The 20,155-nt window shown below is 42.2% G+C and overlaps 5 protein-coding genes across 5 annotated transcripts; 1 reads left to right on the top strand and 4 right to left on the bottom strand.

Annotated features, from left to right (window-relative positions):
• Positions 1-373: 373 nt before the first annotated feature.
• GGI43DRAFT_417476 (nucleoside phosphorylase domain-containing protein) lies at positions 374-1,958 on the bottom strand. The gene is made up of 2 exons (XM_083207423.1): positions 1,711-1,958; positions 374-1,655 (listed from the first exon to the last, which is right to left on the bottom strand). The coding sequence occupies exon 2, from the start codon at positions 1,620-1,622 to the stop codon at positions 624-626; it is 999 nt and encodes a 332-aa protein (XP_083055737.1). The 5' UTR covers positions 1,623-1,655; positions 1,711-1,958; the 3' UTR covers positions 374-623.
• Positions 1,959-5,855: 3,897 nt separating this feature from the next.
• GGI43DRAFT_388296 (uncharacterized protein) lies at positions 5,856-6,191 on the bottom strand (the record flags this gene model as incomplete). The annotated part of the gene is made up of 1 exon (XM_083204048.1): positions 5,856-6,191. One exon carries the CDS (start codon positions 6,189-6,191, stop codon positions 5,856-5,858), a length of 336 nt encoding a protein of 111 aa, XP_083055736.1.
• A 3,208-nt stretch (positions 6,192-9,399) lies between these two features.
• On the bottom strand, positions 9,400-9,855 carry GGI43DRAFT_388295 (uncharacterized protein; the record flags this gene model as incomplete). Its single annotated transcript, XM_083204047.1, has 1 exon — positions 9,400-9,855. The coding sequence occupies one exon, from the start codon at positions 9,853-9,855 to the stop codon at positions 9,400-9,402; it is 456 nt and encodes a 151-aa protein (XP_083055735.1).
• Positions 9,856-13,894: 4,039 nt separating this feature from the next.
• On the top strand, positions 13,895-18,529 carry GGI43DRAFT_431493 (ankyrin repeat-containing domain protein; the record flags this gene model as incomplete). Its single annotated transcript, XM_083209414.1, has 5 exons — positions 13,895-14,041; positions 14,075-14,098; positions 14,170-14,803; positions 14,876-15,500; positions 15,561-18,529. 5 exons carry the CDS (start codon positions 13,895-13,897, stop codon positions 18,472-18,474), a joined length of 4,344 nt encoding a protein of 1,447 aa, XP_083055734.1. The 3' UTR covers positions 18,475-18,529.
• A 226-nt stretch (positions 18,530-18,755) lies between these two features.
• On the bottom strand, positions 18,756-19,617 carry GGI43DRAFT_431492 (uncharacterized protein; the record flags this gene model as incomplete). Its single annotated transcript, XM_083209413.1, has 3 exons — positions 18,756-19,123; positions 19,180-19,471; positions 19,609-19,617. 3 exons carry the CDS (start codon positions 19,615-19,617, stop codon positions 18,756-18,758), a joined length of 669 nt encoding a protein of 222 aa, XP_083055733.1.
• Between the last annotated feature and the right edge of the window lie 538 nt (positions 19,618-20,155).

Here is a 20,155-nt window from a genome sequence, read left to right as displayed (position 1 = left end):
GTCAAGGATAATAGTTATAGATCCTGCCTCAGGATCTTCAATAGCGCCTTGCAGAATCTTCCAGAGAGACTCTGTAGAGTTAATTAAACCTTGCCCATCTTTACGGAATTGTGGCATAGCGTGTCTAATTAAAGGCGGCTTTTGAGAAAAGAGCTGGTGAAGTATTGCGCAAAGCGCTTGACGGGAGGTGTTCTGGTCCTGGTCTTTGAAAAAGAAGTAACAGATGGTTCCTGATTGTGACAGGCCGTGGTCAATAAGGTACTTGGCTAATACTGACTTTCCACAGCCAGGGTCTGCTGTAACTAGCAAGGGGCCGGACTCTTGTTCCAACCACTTTTGATAGTGCTCATGTTTAAGAAACCACAGACATGTGTCCTTAACCCTCTCTTCAACTCGGTTTTTATACCATTCATATGTAGCATCTTTGTTACTAGATGTAAGGCGGAATAGCTGATGACACTCTCCTTCTTTTTCAGATTGCTTTTCTTTAGCTAAGTCTTCCTGGGATTTAAGTTGTTTCTTTGCGATATCCCGGTGCTCTTCTGCAATATCCCGGTGCTGATTAGCAACTTCATGGAGACCTATATATAAGGTTAATATATATGAAAGCATAATTCTAAGGGCTAATAACTACCAGATAGAATATCACAAATTCTTCTTTCAGCTTCAACCCTATTTGGAGCTATTCGACAGAGAATATCTTTCGCATATGCTGCAGCTGCCATTGCTGCATAGCCTTGCCACTCCTTGGACTTGTGGGAATCTGAGTAGTCGCATATACCACGGATAACCAGGCAGGGAAAGTGGTTCATTAGCCCTGCTGCTTCCATCTCAAAGCATAGGATGTCCTCTTCCAAAGCAAGCTTATCTCTAACCGAAGCATCCTTCATTAGCTGGTTTCCTGAGGCAATAACGCCGTAGTGGATTGTTGGATTATCCTCATCTTGAGTCCGTTCGGATCGCAGTATCAAATTTGACAGATCAGAGCTACAGGATACCATGCAGCTTGAGTCGTCATCTGCAGGATGTACGACTCCGGACTGATATAACTTGTCACTACTTGGATCCGGTCGGCTATATTTTTTCCGCAGCCTTCGTTTCTTCTGGAGAATTTCGGTTATGTCTTCTTCATATCTATGACCTTTACTCTCATACTGGGCCTTAAGTCCATTCACCGCCGCACGTAAGACGGCAGGAGGCTGATTTAAGACGCCCGTTCGTTGGAAGCTCTGATTTTGAATGGTTTTGCCAAAATCATACTGGAGTACGCCACTCTTCCCACCTCGAGGAGCACTGACTACGATATCGCCCAGACGGATATCATGTTTTCGACTTGGCGCGCCACCGCCAATGCCGACCATCAGACCAATTCTGATATTTGGAAAGCTATGCATCATGTCTCTCGCGACACTTGCGGCGCAAGATGTGCCATATTCTCCATCAGGTAAGACAGCGATAACAACATTGTGTTTCCCTATTTTGCCTAGTGTATAGTCGTTGTTGTCATTGCACGATACATATTCTGGTCCTTCGTGTTCCTCGTCGAGAAAAGCCTGTGCGGCAACGTATTCCGTATCTACGGCACATATCCAACCGACTGTGTAGCAGTCAGGTTGAGGCATGTCTCTCGCAAGATTATCTAGAGGTAAGGCGAGCTACGAAGGAAATTTTAGAGTTTGGTCCCCAAGGTTTCTCGGAAAGATCACTTGCCGCTACTCAGATCCGCCTGCAAACTGCTGTGATCTCCAGGCACAACCAATCTGACAGCGTAACTTGTCACCTCCAATCGCTTGTGTTACGTGGGACTTTAGGATCTGTGCCCAAGTTAAATTGACAAAGTGTACAATACCCCAAGAAGCATATTGATTGTGAAGAAGCGACAATATTACGACCTTCCTCAATCAAAAGGTGGTTGGGCAACATTGGGTAGAAGCAAGCTTGGTGAGAAATCCATGATTGGCTACTATCTACCCCTCAACCGCTTACTCGCATTTACACAAGCACCTCTAATCTACCCGTTGGTTCCACTTTAGTGGCCAAGTGTGTGTTCGGACAACCAACGGCTAATTGCGTCATTCTCATGCAGCAGGGCGGTTTCATTCGCTCTCCCACCAAGAATGCGTTATTGCATTTAGCCAACGGTCGACAGCCTCGCCTGCCGTCTGAGTCAGGGACTTGCCTGTTGCCAAAATCTCAAAGGCAGCAATGAGTACTCACGCATCCACAACAATGTCACTTTAAGGCGAATGCAATCGACCAGGCGCGCCGCTGCTAATTCTGGCCATTAGACCAATCTTAGCGTTGGGGAATATGCAGTATATTGCTCCTCAGGTTTGCCGCGGGCGATCACCGTATTCTCTTTTAGGAAGCACAGAGACAATGACTCTACGATCTGATAAGGCATGATTCCGAATGATATATTGCCATTGCAAGGCGAAGGGGGACCTCTTCGGTCGCTGAGGTTGAACTTCTTTGTTTTTGTTGTTGTTAGCTACGTCAATACAAAATTCGCCCAAGCCTCACCTAGTGGTAATTCGTTACATTAAGCCCAAGCACTTCCTGCCTGCAAAGTGCCGAACACCAGACGTTAAAATGTCTTCATGACCGTTGAATAGTGTTTGCCAACTCACTTGCGAGCCGATACGAGTAGACATTTGAGTAGCTCGGCGCCGGTTGTGAACTGTTGACGTTGGATGAGGATGCAATAACTGCTTGCAAGAAGCATGGGCACAGCGGGGACTGCTTCCAGTCGATGCCATCAAAGCTCAAGTCTGAAAGTCACTAAAAGATACACAGTGCATTAATCCGAAAGAAGAGTATACAGGACTAGCTTATTATTCGAATGAGTGCAAGTAGGGAGAAAGCTATTCATGCAGAGGACAATATATATAATATATAACATGTAATTAATATAACATGTAATTTACGTTATTTAATCTTTGCAAACTTTTTAACAAAGAGTCAAGCGTGCTGAAAAATAACCTCGAGTATTTCTATTATTTTTATTTATTATTTATTTTCTCTTTTACTTTTTCTTACAGTTTTAACACAGTGCTTTAAGAATCCATTAACTTCATCTCTAATTAAGCCCTTATATTCATTTTCCTATTTTTTTTTTAATATATAGGTTAAGATCTACGAATAGTTCCTTAATAAAATATAAATCTCGGGAGAGTTTATTTGGCAAGTTGAGAACGCACCTCTGAACTAGCTTACACACATACGAACACATCAACGGAAACCTAGCTACCAGGCCACTATTAAGACCACAGAGCGAGAACACGCTAAGAATAATTTAATCTAGCCGGCATGGCCTTATTATCTCAAGAACAAGGCGGATACACCAGCTAGAGGTCATTCTACATAGAGAACGTGTATTGCTTTCCCTATATAGTAAAGAAAATTCGATTCTCTATATATCGACCGAACCAAGCCAGGCTAGGCTTAATAATTCATCCTAGCTTCCTTCCGTACCCGGAAGGCAGGCTACAAAGCCTTGTTAAACATTCGTCGACGGCAAAATAGGTATTAGATTTGGCTAGATAATGATTATAGTGATGCCTATTGTTAACTCCTTTGTGGAATTTTACTTATGTCAGCTTGTATCTGCAATATACCGTATTCTCTCGCAATATTCAACAATAGAGATCTCAAGAATCAAATGATGTTTTAATCAAAACCAACAGGGTAGCTGGCCAATGCCAGCATGATAGTAAAAACAATAGCGACCCAATACCGAATTTGGCGAGAGAATGCGGTATCTATAAAAAGCAGAGAGAGCCATTCCTGGCCAATATTTATGACTATGCACTCTAAAGAAGCTATAAATCTAATCCTGTATCTATTGCCCTACCTCGATGGCATTTTAGCTCAACTCTATTTTATTCTAATAAAGATAGGCGCAAAAATATTATTGTCTTTACATTCTTCTCACTCATCTAGGCACGGACCAATGGTACCTGTAGTATATATGTAGGGACGGCGTATCAAGCATCCAAGCAGGCGTAATTATCATTTAAAAAGTAGACTTTCCCTGCTTATAGTTAGTGCTAATGTAATTCTGCAGCTCGCAGTAAGTAATTTAAAGTATATATACTCATATATATATATATAAAAGAATTTATATATTTAACATATTTAATAACTGTAAATTAAACCATATTATATATATGCTTTAATATAATCCGGATTTTATTTATAAATGCAGTTATATAGGTTCAAATAGACTACACAAGGCCGGCGCAGTAAAGGGCTGTACCTAGCCCTCTGTTTAATGACTAGATGGGTAGGATGTTATCCAAACATTACTATAAGGCTCAGCCAGGTTGGCCATCAGGCTTCTCCGAGGCCAGATCACCTGGTTCGCTTTAAAACAATAAGGTTTAAGATATAACTGCGCACAACAAGATAGAGTTTCAAGCCGATGACTCAAAGGCTGTGGCACCAATGGGGAATCCAATAGAAGGAATCCAACAAAAGGAATCCACCTTTAAGTTACAGGCATATATGCCCTCGATGGTTCCTTCTTTGAAGACGGATGAAATCTTTCTTTATAGAACAACTCTCAAACGCACAGAGAAAACTTAAACATCAAATAACATATACTTTAATATAATAAATATATTATAACAGCGTCAGAGGGTGCACCACTGCGCCAATAACTAAAAAGATTCGCAATACTAGCAACCTATGCTATTACTCCCTCTACAACAGCTTATAAGGGTCTGCCTTGCAGGCCTTACAGGTCCTGTTACATATATATTATAGTATAATAAAATTATAATATATTAATAAATAGATAATATAATTTGATATATAAATTAGCGGATACGTGCTATAATTTAGCCGATAAGTGCTATAACTCAGTTAATAAGCGCTATAACAAGCCCTATAACTTAATAAATACATGCTATAGTTGAGTAAATAAATATTATTATTTAGTGGATAAGTATTTTAATTTAACAGATAAGCTCTGTAATTAAATAGTTAAGCGCTATATTATAACAATCTCTGTTCTAGTACTTTGCTATACAAGTCCCGCCTTTTTGGATGCTAATTACCGCTTCTTGGATGCTTGATAAGCCGTCCCTATATGTATATATACAAGATTAATACTAGCTAATCAATGCTGGCTTTAACGTCCCTCTAGTTTCCCCGCTTTACCTCGCAATACATCAAGTTGCGTAGATAAAGTCTTTCTAAGGTTTTTCTAACTATATAGAACCCGGCAAGCCACGTAATATGTACGTAGTATTAAAGCTCATACAAAAATATAACAGTACTTTCCTCAAGGTATATGTTCTTGAAACTAGATATATATCACATAGAGCCAGACAGTGCGAGTGCTCTCTTATAAAGAATTATGAATCCATGTGCCCTGGTGCAAACCCTAGTGCAAATCCCAGTGCAAAACCTAAGCTATATAAAGAAAAAAAAAAGCTATACCTAAAGGACTGCAATAAAACCTGTGTAGCACAAAAGGAAAACCTTTCCGAAATATTATACAAAATTACTAAACCCACTTATATAAACTTTATGGATATAAATAGATCTTTTTAGAAATATAACTGTTGAAATATAAGCCTCAGTCTTCTGGGCTTTAACCATTTTTTCCAACAATAACCTAACTGTTTAGATGCTGCATATACTACCAGAGGAGTCTAAAGTAGCTATGGTTTCTTTCTTAAAATAAACTAGTGGTTAAAGTCGCTAGTTTAGTGTTTCGCCGCCTCGGTATTAGTCTCACGAATACGCAAGAGTAGATTTCTTAATACTAGTCAATCACGATGGTCTTCTGCTAATGTCTTCTCTCGTATTCCCACCACATATTCGAGCAACTTAATTACTTCCTTGACTTATCCGTTAGCCTGGTATGCTCCAGTGAGTTCATGCTTTGATGATAGTCGAGACGGGTGGTCCTTATCGTAAGTCTTCCTGTCACTTCGTCTACTCAAGAACCCATAACCGAGAAGTGTACCGATTGCTTGCGTCAGTTGCTGTTCCGATGCTTGTGTTAATATGGATTGTGGTTTATCCCTCATCTCAAGCCACGCTATAAATGACAGAAGTCTTGCAGCAAATTCGTCAATTTTGCGAATTTGGTAGAATGATACCAGCCAAGTAGTGGCCACAGCGTTCTTAGTGCTCTTATATCTGGCATCGTCATAAAATTCGCTACTCATAATCTCCATTATATCTTGATCCCTGTGGCTGAACATTCGGATGTACCCTGCGATGGTACAGTCATTCTCATTTATGTATGGTACTGCATGTGTAATTGCCAACGGCAAACAAGTTACCACCTTAAAGACATCTGCCACAGCTTGATTATCTTCAATGAGAGTCTTATTAATGAGCGAACCTTCCAAGTAATTTGTTGTTTCTTCTAGACTCATATCCGATACAGTCTCCACAGCACTCTTCGCAACTAAAACAGCTACTTTTCGCAATCGAATTATAAATATTTTCAGCCCTTCATCGCTATTCGGAAAATAGTCATAGATACTTTTCAAGCAGTCTTGGGCTCAAGAAGAACCTCTATATTGTCAGCGTTGTCTACAATAAGAAGCCACTTTCCAGCATCCCTCAAACTCAGGCAACTTTGGAATGATCCTGGTGGGTCTTCAGCATCAGCCAATTGAATTTCTTATTCTTTGATGATACCGATGCATGCTTGCTCAAAGCTAGCCCTGCTTAGTACCGGCAAATAAAAGACTGAGTAACCGGGTTTATTTTTCTTCACCCAGAATGCAAATTGCAGAGCAATCTGGGGTTTGCTAACCCATCCTAGGCCTATCAGTGCCATTTTCTGGTATGCCACATTAGAAAAGAGCGTTTTTTTTTTTTTTTTTGAGCTTTTTAAGAATTTCGGTACGCCCTACAAAGCAAGGATTTGGCAGGAATGGAATATAGAAGTATGTCTGGCCTACAACGCGTCAGTCAAGCCATGCATAATTATATTCTTATTTCTACACTGATTGTTTTCTGTTGCCCTTAATTCAACAAATCTGGCCTCCGCTGCCGTCTTTTGGTATATACGTGCTCGTTGGCAAAGACCTCTCTTATTCTCTCGCACACAATTTCGTAGTCTTCGTCATATCGCCCAAATTTAACTATGCTGGAGCGTACAAGCGATCGTGAACATATGCTCTACGCCAATCTCCCAGGAACGACAATTAGTAGCAGAGTATCTTGCTCACTAGCAACGCCTTCTCACCATTCATCTTCCATTTTCCATCATCGTCCTAACTTTTCATAAATACGTGCATAATAATAGTTAAAGGTGGTGAGTTGAATACCTGTTTTGCCGTTGGAGACGTTTCTGTCTCATAAAAGCAGATTATCTCGGACTCACCTCGTTTCCCTAGGGCCGTTTGGAAATCGTGATGTAAAATGTCAAGAACTTGAGAACTTTGAAAATTAATAGATTCAATGAGGAAACAGTTTGGTCCGTCTCTAATCATTGGTATGAGTGAGGTGATATCCATTCCACGACTTGGGACTCCAAAGAACACAATCCCATATATTGTTTGAAGTAACTTAATATCAGCCCCCCTCTGAGATTTAGATGGAATCGTTAGGGCCTGTGTTATGTCTAGTATTCAGGTATACGGTAATTAATTTACTTTCTCGCTTATTTGACAATCAGCCCTCCGAGACTATGCCCAATACAGATAATCGATCTAAGAGTCTCACTACTGACCAATGGTGGGATTGAATTATGGAATGATGTTGCAAGATCTTCGAGATTCTGTTTACTTGTACTTCCTGCAACGGTAGATTTATTAGTAACCAAGGAAAAAAAGTCAATCCGCGTGGAACGGCACGATCCGAGCTAAAATGAAGGCTAAAATGAAGGCTAAAATGAATATTAACTGTTGCAATAAAGTTGCTGGCCTAACTGAGATGGAGTAGGCGATCCAGCGCAAGTATTATGGTGAGCTGATATTACATAGGGGACCATAACGTGTCTCTTGCTGCCCACTGACTAATATCCCTGGGGCAAACATAATTTCCGATCCTGAAGGCACTGTCCGATGATGCTTTGTTTCATCGCTTAGTTCATTTCGCGACAGTGTACGAATTTGAGTAGAAGATAGATATATTGTTGGCATTGTAATTTTCTAGTATCGTTCGAGTATTTGTGCCCCGGTATCAAAAATGCTCTGAGGGAGGTTTCCGCATTATAAATGTAAGATCCATGACGAAAAGAACTTGATTTGACAGCTAAATCCAATCTATATCCCAACCCATATTTACGGTCCGCCATTATAAATTCCAAAGCTTAGCCAGTCTCCATTTATGCAACCGTCAGGATCATAAAGCCTTGTTACGGTACCACTTTGAGAACCGCCCAAGTAAAGGGCAACGTGTTTTCCGTTGCGAATTGAGTTGACTCGGACACTACGCTGGTTGGGCCAAAATTGATTTTTGGACCCTACATTACCCACAATGGTAGTACCACCGCCATTGCTACAGTCTAGGTAAGAAAAATGTTAGAATTTTTGAGCTTCAGTGCAGAAAGACCACTATCTGAATCTGTACCGGCATTTGAAACACTTGTAAAATCTGCAACATAGCTTAGCACAGTGCCGACAAAGAGTGGCAGCAGAGCTGCGCAAATAGTTGGAAAACGCATTATTCAGAGGAATGTATGAAAATATGTTGGAGTTGATTATCGTAGAACAAAGAAGACCTGTGACTACTCTTTATATTATTGATACTCTTGGTATATATACGTAATTCGAACGCGTTTTGATGCAGACATGTCCTGATATGCCACGATAGGAAGCTGTATTACAGGGAGATTACTCTTTGTGGTGTGGTTTAATATTTCTATAAGTGGAGAGCCCGGAAATGTTAGCTTATTGATTGTGTTCGATAATACGAACTTAGCATAAGTTAGCCGATAACCATATTAATTATTATACGTTGTTGCTTTTCCAGGCTCTGCCTAGCTCGAATAGGTACGAAAATGGTCCGTGCTTATATTACCATTTCAACTTGTTTGTAGCCGAAAGGAATAACGAAAACTGGGTGCTTGCGATGAAAAAAATAAGTTCGGTTGGTCATGGTCAATGGAGTGAGAGTCACCAAGTCGGATAGATGGTTGATAATTGGCGCATTTTGGTCCTTGATGCCCTGTGTACATTATCATGGATTATATCACAACGATAAATTTGTCATGAGAACATTGCTTTTACGATTTGTTAAACGTATTGAAAGACAACTGAGGAGACTTGCAGTGAAGAAATGACCAAAATTCACTTCCATTGCTTCTAACTTTGCACAACACAAAGTTAATATTGAAATATCAACACTAGTCTATTTATAATCCTACTGTCGGCCTGGCTACCTCTCGTAATGCATCGTCAGTAATTCTATTGCCTTAGTGATAACTCAAAGAGTGAAGGCAAAAGGACAAGCGGCAACATCCGAGTTAAATTGCGTATTGGTGAGTGCAACGTCCAACGTTGTTCCTGTGTCCCCAGTAACCGAAGAGTCTGCCTCTCCTCCTCCACCGTTACACTTAATGACAATTTCTGAAACCACGGTCGCTAAATCAAAGAGCGAGAAATGAGTGTTTTTGTTAAAAATAAACTCATTCCCAATGCAAACGGTGGCGGAACCAGATGTAAGTATCCAGTTCTGTTGATCATCTAGTTCAACAGATTCAGGGTTTCCTGGTGCATTTTGGAAGTTGTTATTGCTGAGGAGAGAAACCAGATTGCCAACATCATCTGGAGAGAAAAAAGGCTGGTTGTTACAGTTGACGTTGATAGATGAAAATGGAGTAAACCCGCCAAGCGCCGGTAGGTATAGTGCGGAAAGAGTAAGTAAAGTAGCGGTAAGCATGTTGAGTAATAATGTATGAAATGCGAAACACAAACACAAAGAAAGATAGTACGAGAAAGTCAACTCTAGATATTGAACTTATGGAATGATAGAAGAATTTATTTTCATTTGTGAACGGCAACTGAACATGTTTTATATCTCGCCAGCACTCCTCTCTACTTATGGCATGTCGTGCTTGCTTACCAGTTGGTTTTTGCAGGCTCTTTCAAAAGTGGGACCTCACAGCTTCTAGACATTGGGCTAGCGCGACTCTCAGTAAGATATTTCTTTACCAAAATCAGACGCATTGCTTCGCCGCGCTGTGCAAGTGATAGTAGCTTTGCTTATTGTAACACCTTAATTAACCGCAGCTTATTTGAAACGATTTGTCCTATTTTTAGAGATGTGTCGTGATAGCGACTTTTATTGGTGGCTATTTTTTTGCAAGTAAGTTGGCTCGTTCTCGGTTTAGCTTCTCTCAGTTAGCTCGCCGATAATACAACCGTAAGATTTCAACTACAACACGTGCCGAAGCCTTTTCTGAAGGCTGCGTGGCTTAATCATGACATGTTTAGACATTTATAATCTATATTTGGATGTATTAAGTAACGAATTACGAAACTTGCGATTACAGTTGTTACTATAACCTAGCCTCAGCATAAATGGTAAGTCCACCTCAAGTAGGATGTGGCATTTGTCTTGCAAAGGTTCTATATAAGAATAGAATTCTTATTACCTCTACTATTAATTTATCTGAATTGGGAACTGTAGAAGAGCTTAATTCATTGCCTTCTTGCAAGTATATGATAGGAGTCACTTCTGTATGTTCACGACGAAATTCATGGGAAATTGGTCTACATAGTTCATCTTTTTAGCCACTGGCAAATGTCTTCGCTAATTGAGCTTCAGAGAGTTGTCATGATACATCATCAGGCACGATTGCTCTTGTCATGCGTGCATGGTCAGGCTAGCCAATCTGTCGCACTAAATCCGCTCAGTTTCCCAATACGTGTTCCCATGACGATGTTGGTGTTTCCTCTCATGCCACATACCTACGAAACTTGCCCGCTATTGCATGAGTTGTCTGTGCCTGCAGCCATCTCTATAGTCTCACTGTTGTCCCAGATTACAAATCTCAATTGGAAATGATAACGAGCAAGCGCTCTGTAAATTTGCCGACCTTTCTCGCTATGAAGCCTTCTTGCACCTAGATGACGTTTCACCTGAGACCCTGCATCAAATGTCATCTTGTTTCTCTTTTGAGAGTCTTGCCTATGAACGTAGCTCGTTGGCGCTCGATACGATGAGGAATTTCCAATCCCAGAAGAGAGTTGTTGACGCTGTTTTTGGAGAGCCATGTCCGAGGCTGCCCGCCACTACCAGTGGAATGTCTTTAGCAAGAGGTCCGATTTTACTTTACTCTCTTGAGGGCTCACACCCCATGTCGAACTTGGAAGAAATGATAATATCAGGTTTAGCAACTGACACGAAATCCAGGCCGTAGTTTTCCGTGCAGATTCTTGTCGTATATTCTCTTATGTTATCTTGACATTCGAGAATGAGGTGCACGGGTAATGCGAGCTTGATAGCCATTGAGTCTAAATGCTACAGCTCGCAGGGCGCAGCGATCGAGCCCACGAGGCTGTCGCAACCTGGGAAAGCTAGTTAGTATTCTGGGGGGATTCAGTCAATGGGTCTGGGAATTGAAATACCCACTACCCTGGAAGGCATATTGTGCCCAAGGAAGAACTAAGCTCCCTAGCAAGGCGTAATAAAAAGCCGGTAAGAGTCACCAAGGCCAGCGTCAAAATTTGAAGACTTTGGGCCATGCTGAGAACCAGAAAATTGCAAATTCGACGTCTTCTATTAGCTCTTCTATTCGCCAATTCACAACGATGCCCCAATTACTCCGCTTGACAAGAAGACATCGCGATAGTGAAATAGAGAAACTACTTTAAGAGGTGGGATGCGGCTCATTTGATAGAAAGCGAGAGAATATGGCGGATATCTTATACCAATCACAATCAATCCCAACCGGCCTTGAATTGCAGCGTTCCGGTGACAAGCAAATAGCTGCACAGACTTGTTTGGCTTTTCGGATGTGCGCGAAATCGGAGTTGCGCTAAATTTATGACATATCTGCGCCATAGCCCTATTTTTCTGGACGTCGCCCATTGATAGCATATAGTTGAGCCATCTTATAACGTTTGTTTTCTATGTCGGTCCATATGTTAGAGTTGCGCTGTTCACCTATCCCCGCTTTTGGTAATGCTTTATATATTACTCCATTCGCAGGCACCAATCCCCCTCTTCTGTTTATGTCTTATTATCCATTCTTAATACCTCTGAACAGGGGATTTGTTGTTTCATATCCCTTGCAGAGGTTAGAGGTCACCAATTATAACAAGTCGCTTGATAAACAAGTCTGGACTCTCATCGTCTTCTTCTAAGATGGAATTGATAGGAGCAGCAGAGTTGTTGAGTAGAGGCAAACGTACATATAGCAAGTGAATATGCTCGCCCTTTACTACTGCGGAGTACAGACCGCATGTCTTATTTGGTGTCCTCAGATCTTTGAATGTCATGTATAAAGACAAATGTTGTTTTATACAAATAATTCTTTGAATATTAGAATAATGTTCTTCATGACTAATAGCGCAACGAAAACAATCCTACTTTCTAGAGTAGAACCTATATAGCTCTTAAATATCTTGAACTTGATATTGAAACCCAGAAAAACATGTGGCTACAATTTGGTCCAGAGTCATTATTATGTTCTCTCAGCGATGATCACATGACGAGTTTGTCCAAATTACCTATAAACGGACTGTATGAAAAATTTTGTTAAAATATGGTCATAATTAGATAATAATATCATGTAATGCTCCAATTACACATATTCATATAGTATTACATACCAAAAAAAGAAATAAACTAGAAGAATGTGGGTGTAGCTATTCAGAGAGCTTCTGAAGTAGGTTAAAGCATAAGTTGATTTATCCCCAATATGTATTAATATGTATGCTTAACAATCTTTGCCGCTATATTAAACCCTTATTCATACTATAGAGGACTTCATGGGTGAGATAGTAGAGAGTGGCTGAGTGTAACGATGCGTTATACCGTTAAGCCAAACAGGGCAAAAGATTAGGCCAATAATCGCTATTGTAGCAATTACTGTAACGGAACTAGCTGCTTATAAGGGATTCTACCTGTTACGCTGAACCAGGTCGTAACACTGAGTAAAGTAATGGCCGTCCGCGAAATCTTCTGAGTTTTAAACAGTAGTGAGCTAAACAGTATAGAAATTATTAAGAGAGAAAATATAATGAATACTTGTGTGTTCTAGACAATTCTATAGAGGCCTATCTAACAGAAGAGGGGGGTTGGATATCAGTGCTGGTTGAAATACGTGACTTTTGAAAAAGTCAAAGACAATAGCAGTCAATAAATCTCTTCTATCAACAAGACGTATAATGTAATGGATAGGAAATTAATATACGCGCACAGAGATTGATTTACTATCTGTCACGGTCGAGTTGCTGCAAGAAGAGTGACAGAAGATTAAGTGGGGGCTAGGTGCGTCTTTGTTACTGAATAGCTACTAGGTATTATCAAAGGACTATATTTATCTCTGCCCCTCTCTCTTTTCTAAGGGAAAATCCTTTTCTTTTATACCTTCTTCTTTTCTGGCAACAAGGTTCTAGGTAGTTACATCATAGCATCTTTCTCTTATCCGTGTTTATAGTAGTAGGAAGTGGGCACAGGCCTTAAATCTGGTAGCCAGTACCCAACCTCTGGCTAGTTACGTCTGAGCTTCTTTGTCACCTGGCACTCTCCCAACTTATTAAGTACTTACAATATCTGCGGCTAAACCTGCAAGTGTATGCCTATCATATGCGTCGTAAATAGGGGCATCCACATAGGAAGTATCAGTACCTAGGCGTGCAGGGGTCGGCCTAGCTATAGTGTATAAGTAGGGCAGCCATATCGCGTTTATAATAATATAAGGCTAAGCCAATTGAACCTATATTTTCCACAATATGCATTGATCATATGCATGTCGGCGATTTTACAAAGCAATATGGAGGAAGTGAACAAGAATACAGCCAAGCTCAAGTTGGGTAACTCTGAAGTCATAATCAAAGACGCCGCAGAGGTAGTCCTAGCCGTTGTGGGCTCTGCCAATAACTATGTTACCCAGGCTGTAAGCGCCAATCCGTACGCCTCGATTGCCTAGGCCGGTGTCAGCTTTTTGCTTCCAGTAAGTTAGGCTGCATCATTAATCGTCTATTTGGCAAAGTGGAACTACCCAGTACTAAAACAAAATATCAGCTTTTCACGAACATGTCGACTCAGAGTGCCTCTCTGGCAAAAGGGTTGGAATATATCTCTCATCTCATCTCCCAGGGACAAATGAGAGAAGAATTCTACATTACGTTCTATGAGTCGCGAACAAGTGCTGAAAGAGAGCTCCAGCAATCGCACCGCGTGTATAAAACCGCCCTAGAGCGACTCTATAGGCAAATTTTGAAATTTCAAGCTAAGAGTTGCTGCTATTACTCAAACATTTCAGCCTTTCGCCACGGCCTTGATGCTATTAAGTGGAATGACTGGGATCTGTTAATAAATGAGGTTCGCCAACGAGATGAACATTTTATCGAAGTTGAGCGGACTTGGCAATATATTGAGAGACGCTTAGCTGCCGAAAACATGCAACAGAGCACTATGGATTCTTTATCTGCTATAAAAACGGATATTACGGCATCGCGTAAGGCAGCAGAGAAGGCAATGACTCGAAAAGAACGCACAGATCTACTAGATTGGCTTTGCAGTAGTGATCCTTCTTCTATCTACAACACCGCACGCGACAGGCACGAGAGTGGCACGAATGAATGGTTGGTAAAAGATAAAGAATTTAAGATTTGGGAGACTAGTCCTGGATCACTATTATGGCTTCACGGAAAAGGTAAATCTAAAACTTCTGCCTCTACTTGTAGCCCCCATTTGTTTAGACAGTGTTGGAACTAACCGTCTATAGTCGGCTCGGGAAAATCGGTCTTGAGCTCCTCAGTTGTCCATTACTTGAAACACCAATATGACCCATCACCTTCAACTGCTCTCGCTTACTTCTATTTCAGCTTCAGCGATATTGAGAAGCAAAAAGTGGATGCAATGCTTGCATCGCTTATTAAACAGATCTGCTCTCGTCGAAGCGATACACCTCAATTAATTGAAAAATTCAGAGACTACAAAACCAAAGGCGAGCGCCCAGATAATGAGGCACTTGAGGCAGCGCTTGTGGCCACTACACCTGGATTTTCTGCCGTATGTATTATTATCGATGGTCTAGATGAATGCCCATTATTTAATAATGAGAGGGAAAAGCTCTTGAAGAGCTTGCAGCATATCCTCTTGAATGACGACCTTAAAAATCTTCATATTTTCCTAACCAGCCGCAAAGAACCAGATATTGATCTTAAAATACGTGGTCTTCTATCTTCACCATCAAGATTAGAGAATGATCTACTGGCCCATCAGGAAACTATTAATGAAGACATTCGTCTCTATATCGGCTTAACACTGGCCACTGATGATTTTAAATCCTGGCCAGCTGACATAAAGGAAGAGGCAAAACAGCCACTTACGGAAAAGGCAGACTGTATGTGAGTCAGCAGATCCCAGTCTGCAATATTATGGCAATGTTATTAATATTTTATGCCAAGGTTCCAATATGTCCGTTTCCAATTTCAAATGCTCCAAAATCTCTCGTCTGTAGCTGAGATCCGCGAGGCTCTCCAGAACCTTCCCATCGGGCTTGATGCAACTTATGATCGAATTTTTAAAAGTATTGATATAAAATTTCAAATCCAGGTCATAAATTCACTAAAGTGGCTTGCGTTCTCGAAACGACTCCTGAGTCCTGAAGAACTTTCTGAGATATTTATCATTTACCAAGATAAACATGTTGTTTTTGATGAAAATGCGCGCCTCTTCTCTTCTTCGGATTTATTAAAGTACTTTTCAAGTTTGATTATCATTCAAAAAAGTTCCTCTGGAGGCATTGACGAAAAGGAAAAGTATACGGTTCGCCTTGTTCACCTTTCATTCCAAAAATATTTGACTTCTCACAGAATAGGAGAAAGCTCTGTTTCGGCCTTCTCATTTACAAGGGTGGATGCTCATATACATATCACGCGTTCGTGTCTCGCGTACTTGACGCACTTGAACACCGCAGCTGAGGGAACCAATAAAACAAACACTTTCTGGAGTAAATGGGAATATCACTTAATAGAATATGCGGCCATGTATTGGACTACCCACCTCGAAGAGATACCGCACGCGTCATGGATAGCCAAAGTCGCACCCAACGTGGTACTTGCGCTAGCTCATCGCAGCCAAAGCCTGCTCGCTCTACTCGTCGAAAAAAGTGATACCGAAAAATTTCATCAACATATGTTAAACAAGCCACATTGTTACACTGCATACCACGGTTTCCGTCAGCTAACCAAGTTGTTGATCTCTCAGAAGCTTGGTGCGAACAAGTATATCACGCAAGAAGATTTAGATTTTGGACTCCACTATGCAGCCTATGGTGGCCATTTGGATATTGTGCAACTCCTTTTCGAAAAAGGCGCCAACATCGATACACGCTGCGGTAATTGGAACTCAGTAGTACATGCTGCTATGAGTGGTGCGCATCTCAATGTTCTTGAGTTCTTTGTGAGGAAGGGAGCCGACATCAGCTCTCAGCCAAGTTTACTTGCGTGCATATCAAGATGCGACACAAAGTGCTTGGAGTTTCTCCTAGACCGCATGAATATAGAGATGCAGGATGAATATTGCGGGTCCGCTCTGCACAAGGCAATAGCCGATGATAATTCTAAACACGTTGACCTTGTGCTAAAGCGAAAAGCTCAAGTGAATGCACTAAGTGAGAAACTCGGCACGCCGCTACACGTCGCATGTGCGGCAGAGAAGATGGACTCGAATCAAAGACTCCACTATGTTGAAAAGCTATTAGGCTGCGACGCGGACCCCAACATACGTGGTGGAATATACGCCACAGCGCTACAGGCTGCGTGCCATCAATTACAGTATCAAGTAGGCATCAAGTTGGCTATCAAAATTGTGCAGCTTCTCATTGAAAACGGCGCTGATGTGAATGTGCAAGGAGGGAAATGGGGTTCAGCACTTCACGCGGCAGCAGCATCGCGACAGCCTGAGGCCGTCGAAGCGATAAAGTTACTTCTTGATAACGGCGCCAACGTCGAAAAACAGAGTTGTGAAAACTGGGGAACTGTGTTGCAAGTTGCTTGTTACCACGGGACGGAAGAAGCAGTGCGTTTTCTCCTCGACCAAGGCTCTGCTGTTAACGCTGGAAGTGGTCGATTTGGTACGCCACTGCTGGCTGCAGCTGCTCGGAAAGATGATTTACTGGAACGCAAACTAGGAATTTTGAATCTTCTTGTAGAAAGAGGCGCCAACATCAACCAACAAGGCGGAGAATATGGATCTGCGCTGCAGACAGTTTTCTACAGCTATGCTATGGTTGAACCGCTCCGTTTTCTCATAGAGCACGGCGCAGATGTCAATGCGAAAGGCGGTAAACACGGGACGGCGCTCATAGCCGCTTGTGGAAGCTCCTGGAGGGATGCAGAGTGTGTGCAGTTTCTACTGTATCACGGCGCCAACGTAAATGCACAGAGCGAGGAGTACGGAACGGCGCTCATCGCCGCCTGCCAGCCACACTACCATGACGGCGAGCGAGATACGAAAATAGTGGAAATGATCTTGGGTAGCGGTGCTGATATAAAGGCACAAGGTGGCGAATATGGTACAGCGCTCTCAGCCGCCTGTAGCCAGGGTCACTCTGAGTTGGTACAGCTGCTGCTCAATCACGGCGCAGATGTTCATCTCCAGGACTGCGCTGCTTGGTACACAGCCACTCGCTATAGGAATAATGTCATTCACGACGACAACACTGATGTGCTTAAGCTTCTCCTCGAACACGGCATGGATATTAATCATGTGCATGCAGAGTTTGGCACTGCCCTGCATGTGATAATGACTGGCCGTATTTGGCGAAATGGGATCGACTTCTTACTCGAGCACCACATAGATGTAAATATTATGGTCGAGCAGCTGGGCTCCGCGCTTCATATAGCTTGCGCGCTTCAGGACGAAGACGATCATGATCATACAGTGTTTCAATACGGATGCTGGCACTGTGAAAATATCAACAGCTCATCTAACAAAACAAAGTACCTTCTTGAGCGGTCTTCTTGCATCAATGTAAATGCGAAAGGCGGAATTTTCGGCACAGCTCTCCAGGCAGCTGCCTTTTCGGGGCAGGCCCTATCAGTAAGGCTACTGTTAGATAGGAAAGCCAGAGTCAACGAACGCGGCGGAAAGTACCGGAGCGCCTTGAATGGGGCTATTGTCAGCGGCTATTGGAACATTGTCAAGATCTTACTTGAAGCTGGGGCGACACCTGACTATCACTTGCAAGAGCGGCCTGACGAGGAGTGGCTCCAGACTGTCCTGGAAGAGGATGGTCGAGGGGCTGTTGAGAGGTATAGAAAATTTTGGGAAGTTGAGAGCATGGCCAAGGAAGAGGGAGATATAGGCTTGAATTGAACAATAGCAGCACCGCTTCATGCTTCTTTGTAACCAGGTCTTTTTTAGAAGTGGCACGCCGTATTTAAGTATAGTAATATTAAATCTACTGAAAATGGTACCATTCCAGACCTGTCAGAGGGGCTGGTTCTCCAAGAAACATTTCTTTTGTTTTCTAGCTAAAAGCAAACAATGAGCGCTATGAAAATCGATACGCTTGTAAAACTACATATATCATACGACCGTATTTGTCTCCTTCTTTGAGGCATTTGCTCATGAAGCGTAAGAATATCTCAGGAGCATCATGTGGCAGTCCATTCAAAATCTACCCATGGCTTCCCATGTATCTCTATGGCAAGATCGACCATGCTCTTCCATTTCCAGAGCTGATTCTTCTTATTGATGATAGAGTTGGAATTTCCGTCTGAGTGGTCAATTTTTCCCTCTGCCATCATGTACCGAAGATATCTTTCTGGTGTAGGTGTCGGTCGCGCAAACACAGATTGTTTAAACTTCTCCAAGCCAATGCTTGAAACTTCAAATTGGCCTGCTCCATGACTCGCCATGATGTGTGCAATTTCGCCCATGCTCTTGCTGTCACCTTCCAGGAATACCTCAGAAGGTACGTTATTCGAGCCTTCCAGGGCTGATGATGCTAGGAAGGCGACTGCTTTACCAACGTCACGTCATATATGCTTGTATATGATGTGCACTGTGATTTATCACCGACGGCCTCATATTTACCCTCGGCAGTATTAAAGCTAAACCAAGGTCCGGTCGAGTCTTCGAGGAATAGGCCAGCATAGACACGACAAATTTGGATATTCGTGTCATGAAGTACCTCTTGTGCAAGTTGAAAATGTCGCTTTTTGGCGTCAAATTCAGGATGCACAAAGCCAGGGATATAGTGACACAATCTGAACTCAGATGGAAAATAGAGGCTAACTGAAGATCCGGGGAGGCTTCGAAGAAGCTTTTTCGAAGAAGCCTTTTGAAAGCATGCCCAGATGGTCCAACGCTAAAAGCATAAGTAAGTTAGTCAAACTATTACGCTTATGTGTTGTAGTCCAAGTTCTCTTAGGGGATGATGTCGGATAAGAGCTGCCACGTGAGTTGACTTCACGATGGTGGCATTCGCTTATTCCGCGGGTCTACATCAGCCATTATCATAAAACATCGATTCCATCATAATCTAGACCTCTCAAGTCCCGAATCTCGACAACAATAACCATAGAGTGTGCATAACTCAAAGTATGGACCTCCTCATTCCCGGAAAGGATTTCCGGCAGACTGGAAATGGTGGTACTAGTCCAGATCTTAGCACTAGCTGAAAGGTGTGGGTGAGAAAGTGCAGAGACCGGGGTGCCTCCAGGAGAGAATCTGGGGAGAGTTCCAGTCGGCTCATGAATCTAAGCTAACAAACGTGGGGTAAACGTGCGGAGAGGGCGCCTCCCAGGGGAGAATCCGGGAGTCCGGGGAGAGTTTTGCTAGCGGCTCCATCGTCCCAGAATTACATATATAAGAAAGACAGGGTATACAGAGCTTGAGTCAGCTGCTACAAGAGAGCTTTAGCCCAGTGCTCTGAATGTCAAAGTAGCAACCAAGCGTTCAGATAATTGGTTTTTGCGGCTGTCCGACCGGGCAGTGCCGCGAAGCTACCATCTGCTGGATAATGGCTGAACGCCTCTAAGTCAGAATCCAT

The sequence above is a fragment of the Trichoderma evansii genome (assembly GCF_050947405.1).
Source record: "Trichoderma evansii strain SZMC 28006 chromosome Unknown GGI43scaffold_31, whole genome shotgun sequence".
Taxonomy (NCBI): domain Eukaryota; kingdom Fungi; phylum Ascomycota; class Sordariomycetes; order Hypocreales; family Hypocreaceae; genus Trichoderma; species Trichoderma evansii.
This window is presented reverse-complemented; position numbering and strand designations above follow the sequence as displayed.

Excerpts from the sequence above, each read along its gene's own strand:
- GGI43DRAFT_417476 (XM_083207423.1), bottom strand. The coding sequence starts at position 1,622 with ATGCCTCAACCTGACTGCTACACAGTCGGTTGGATATGTGCCGTAGAT.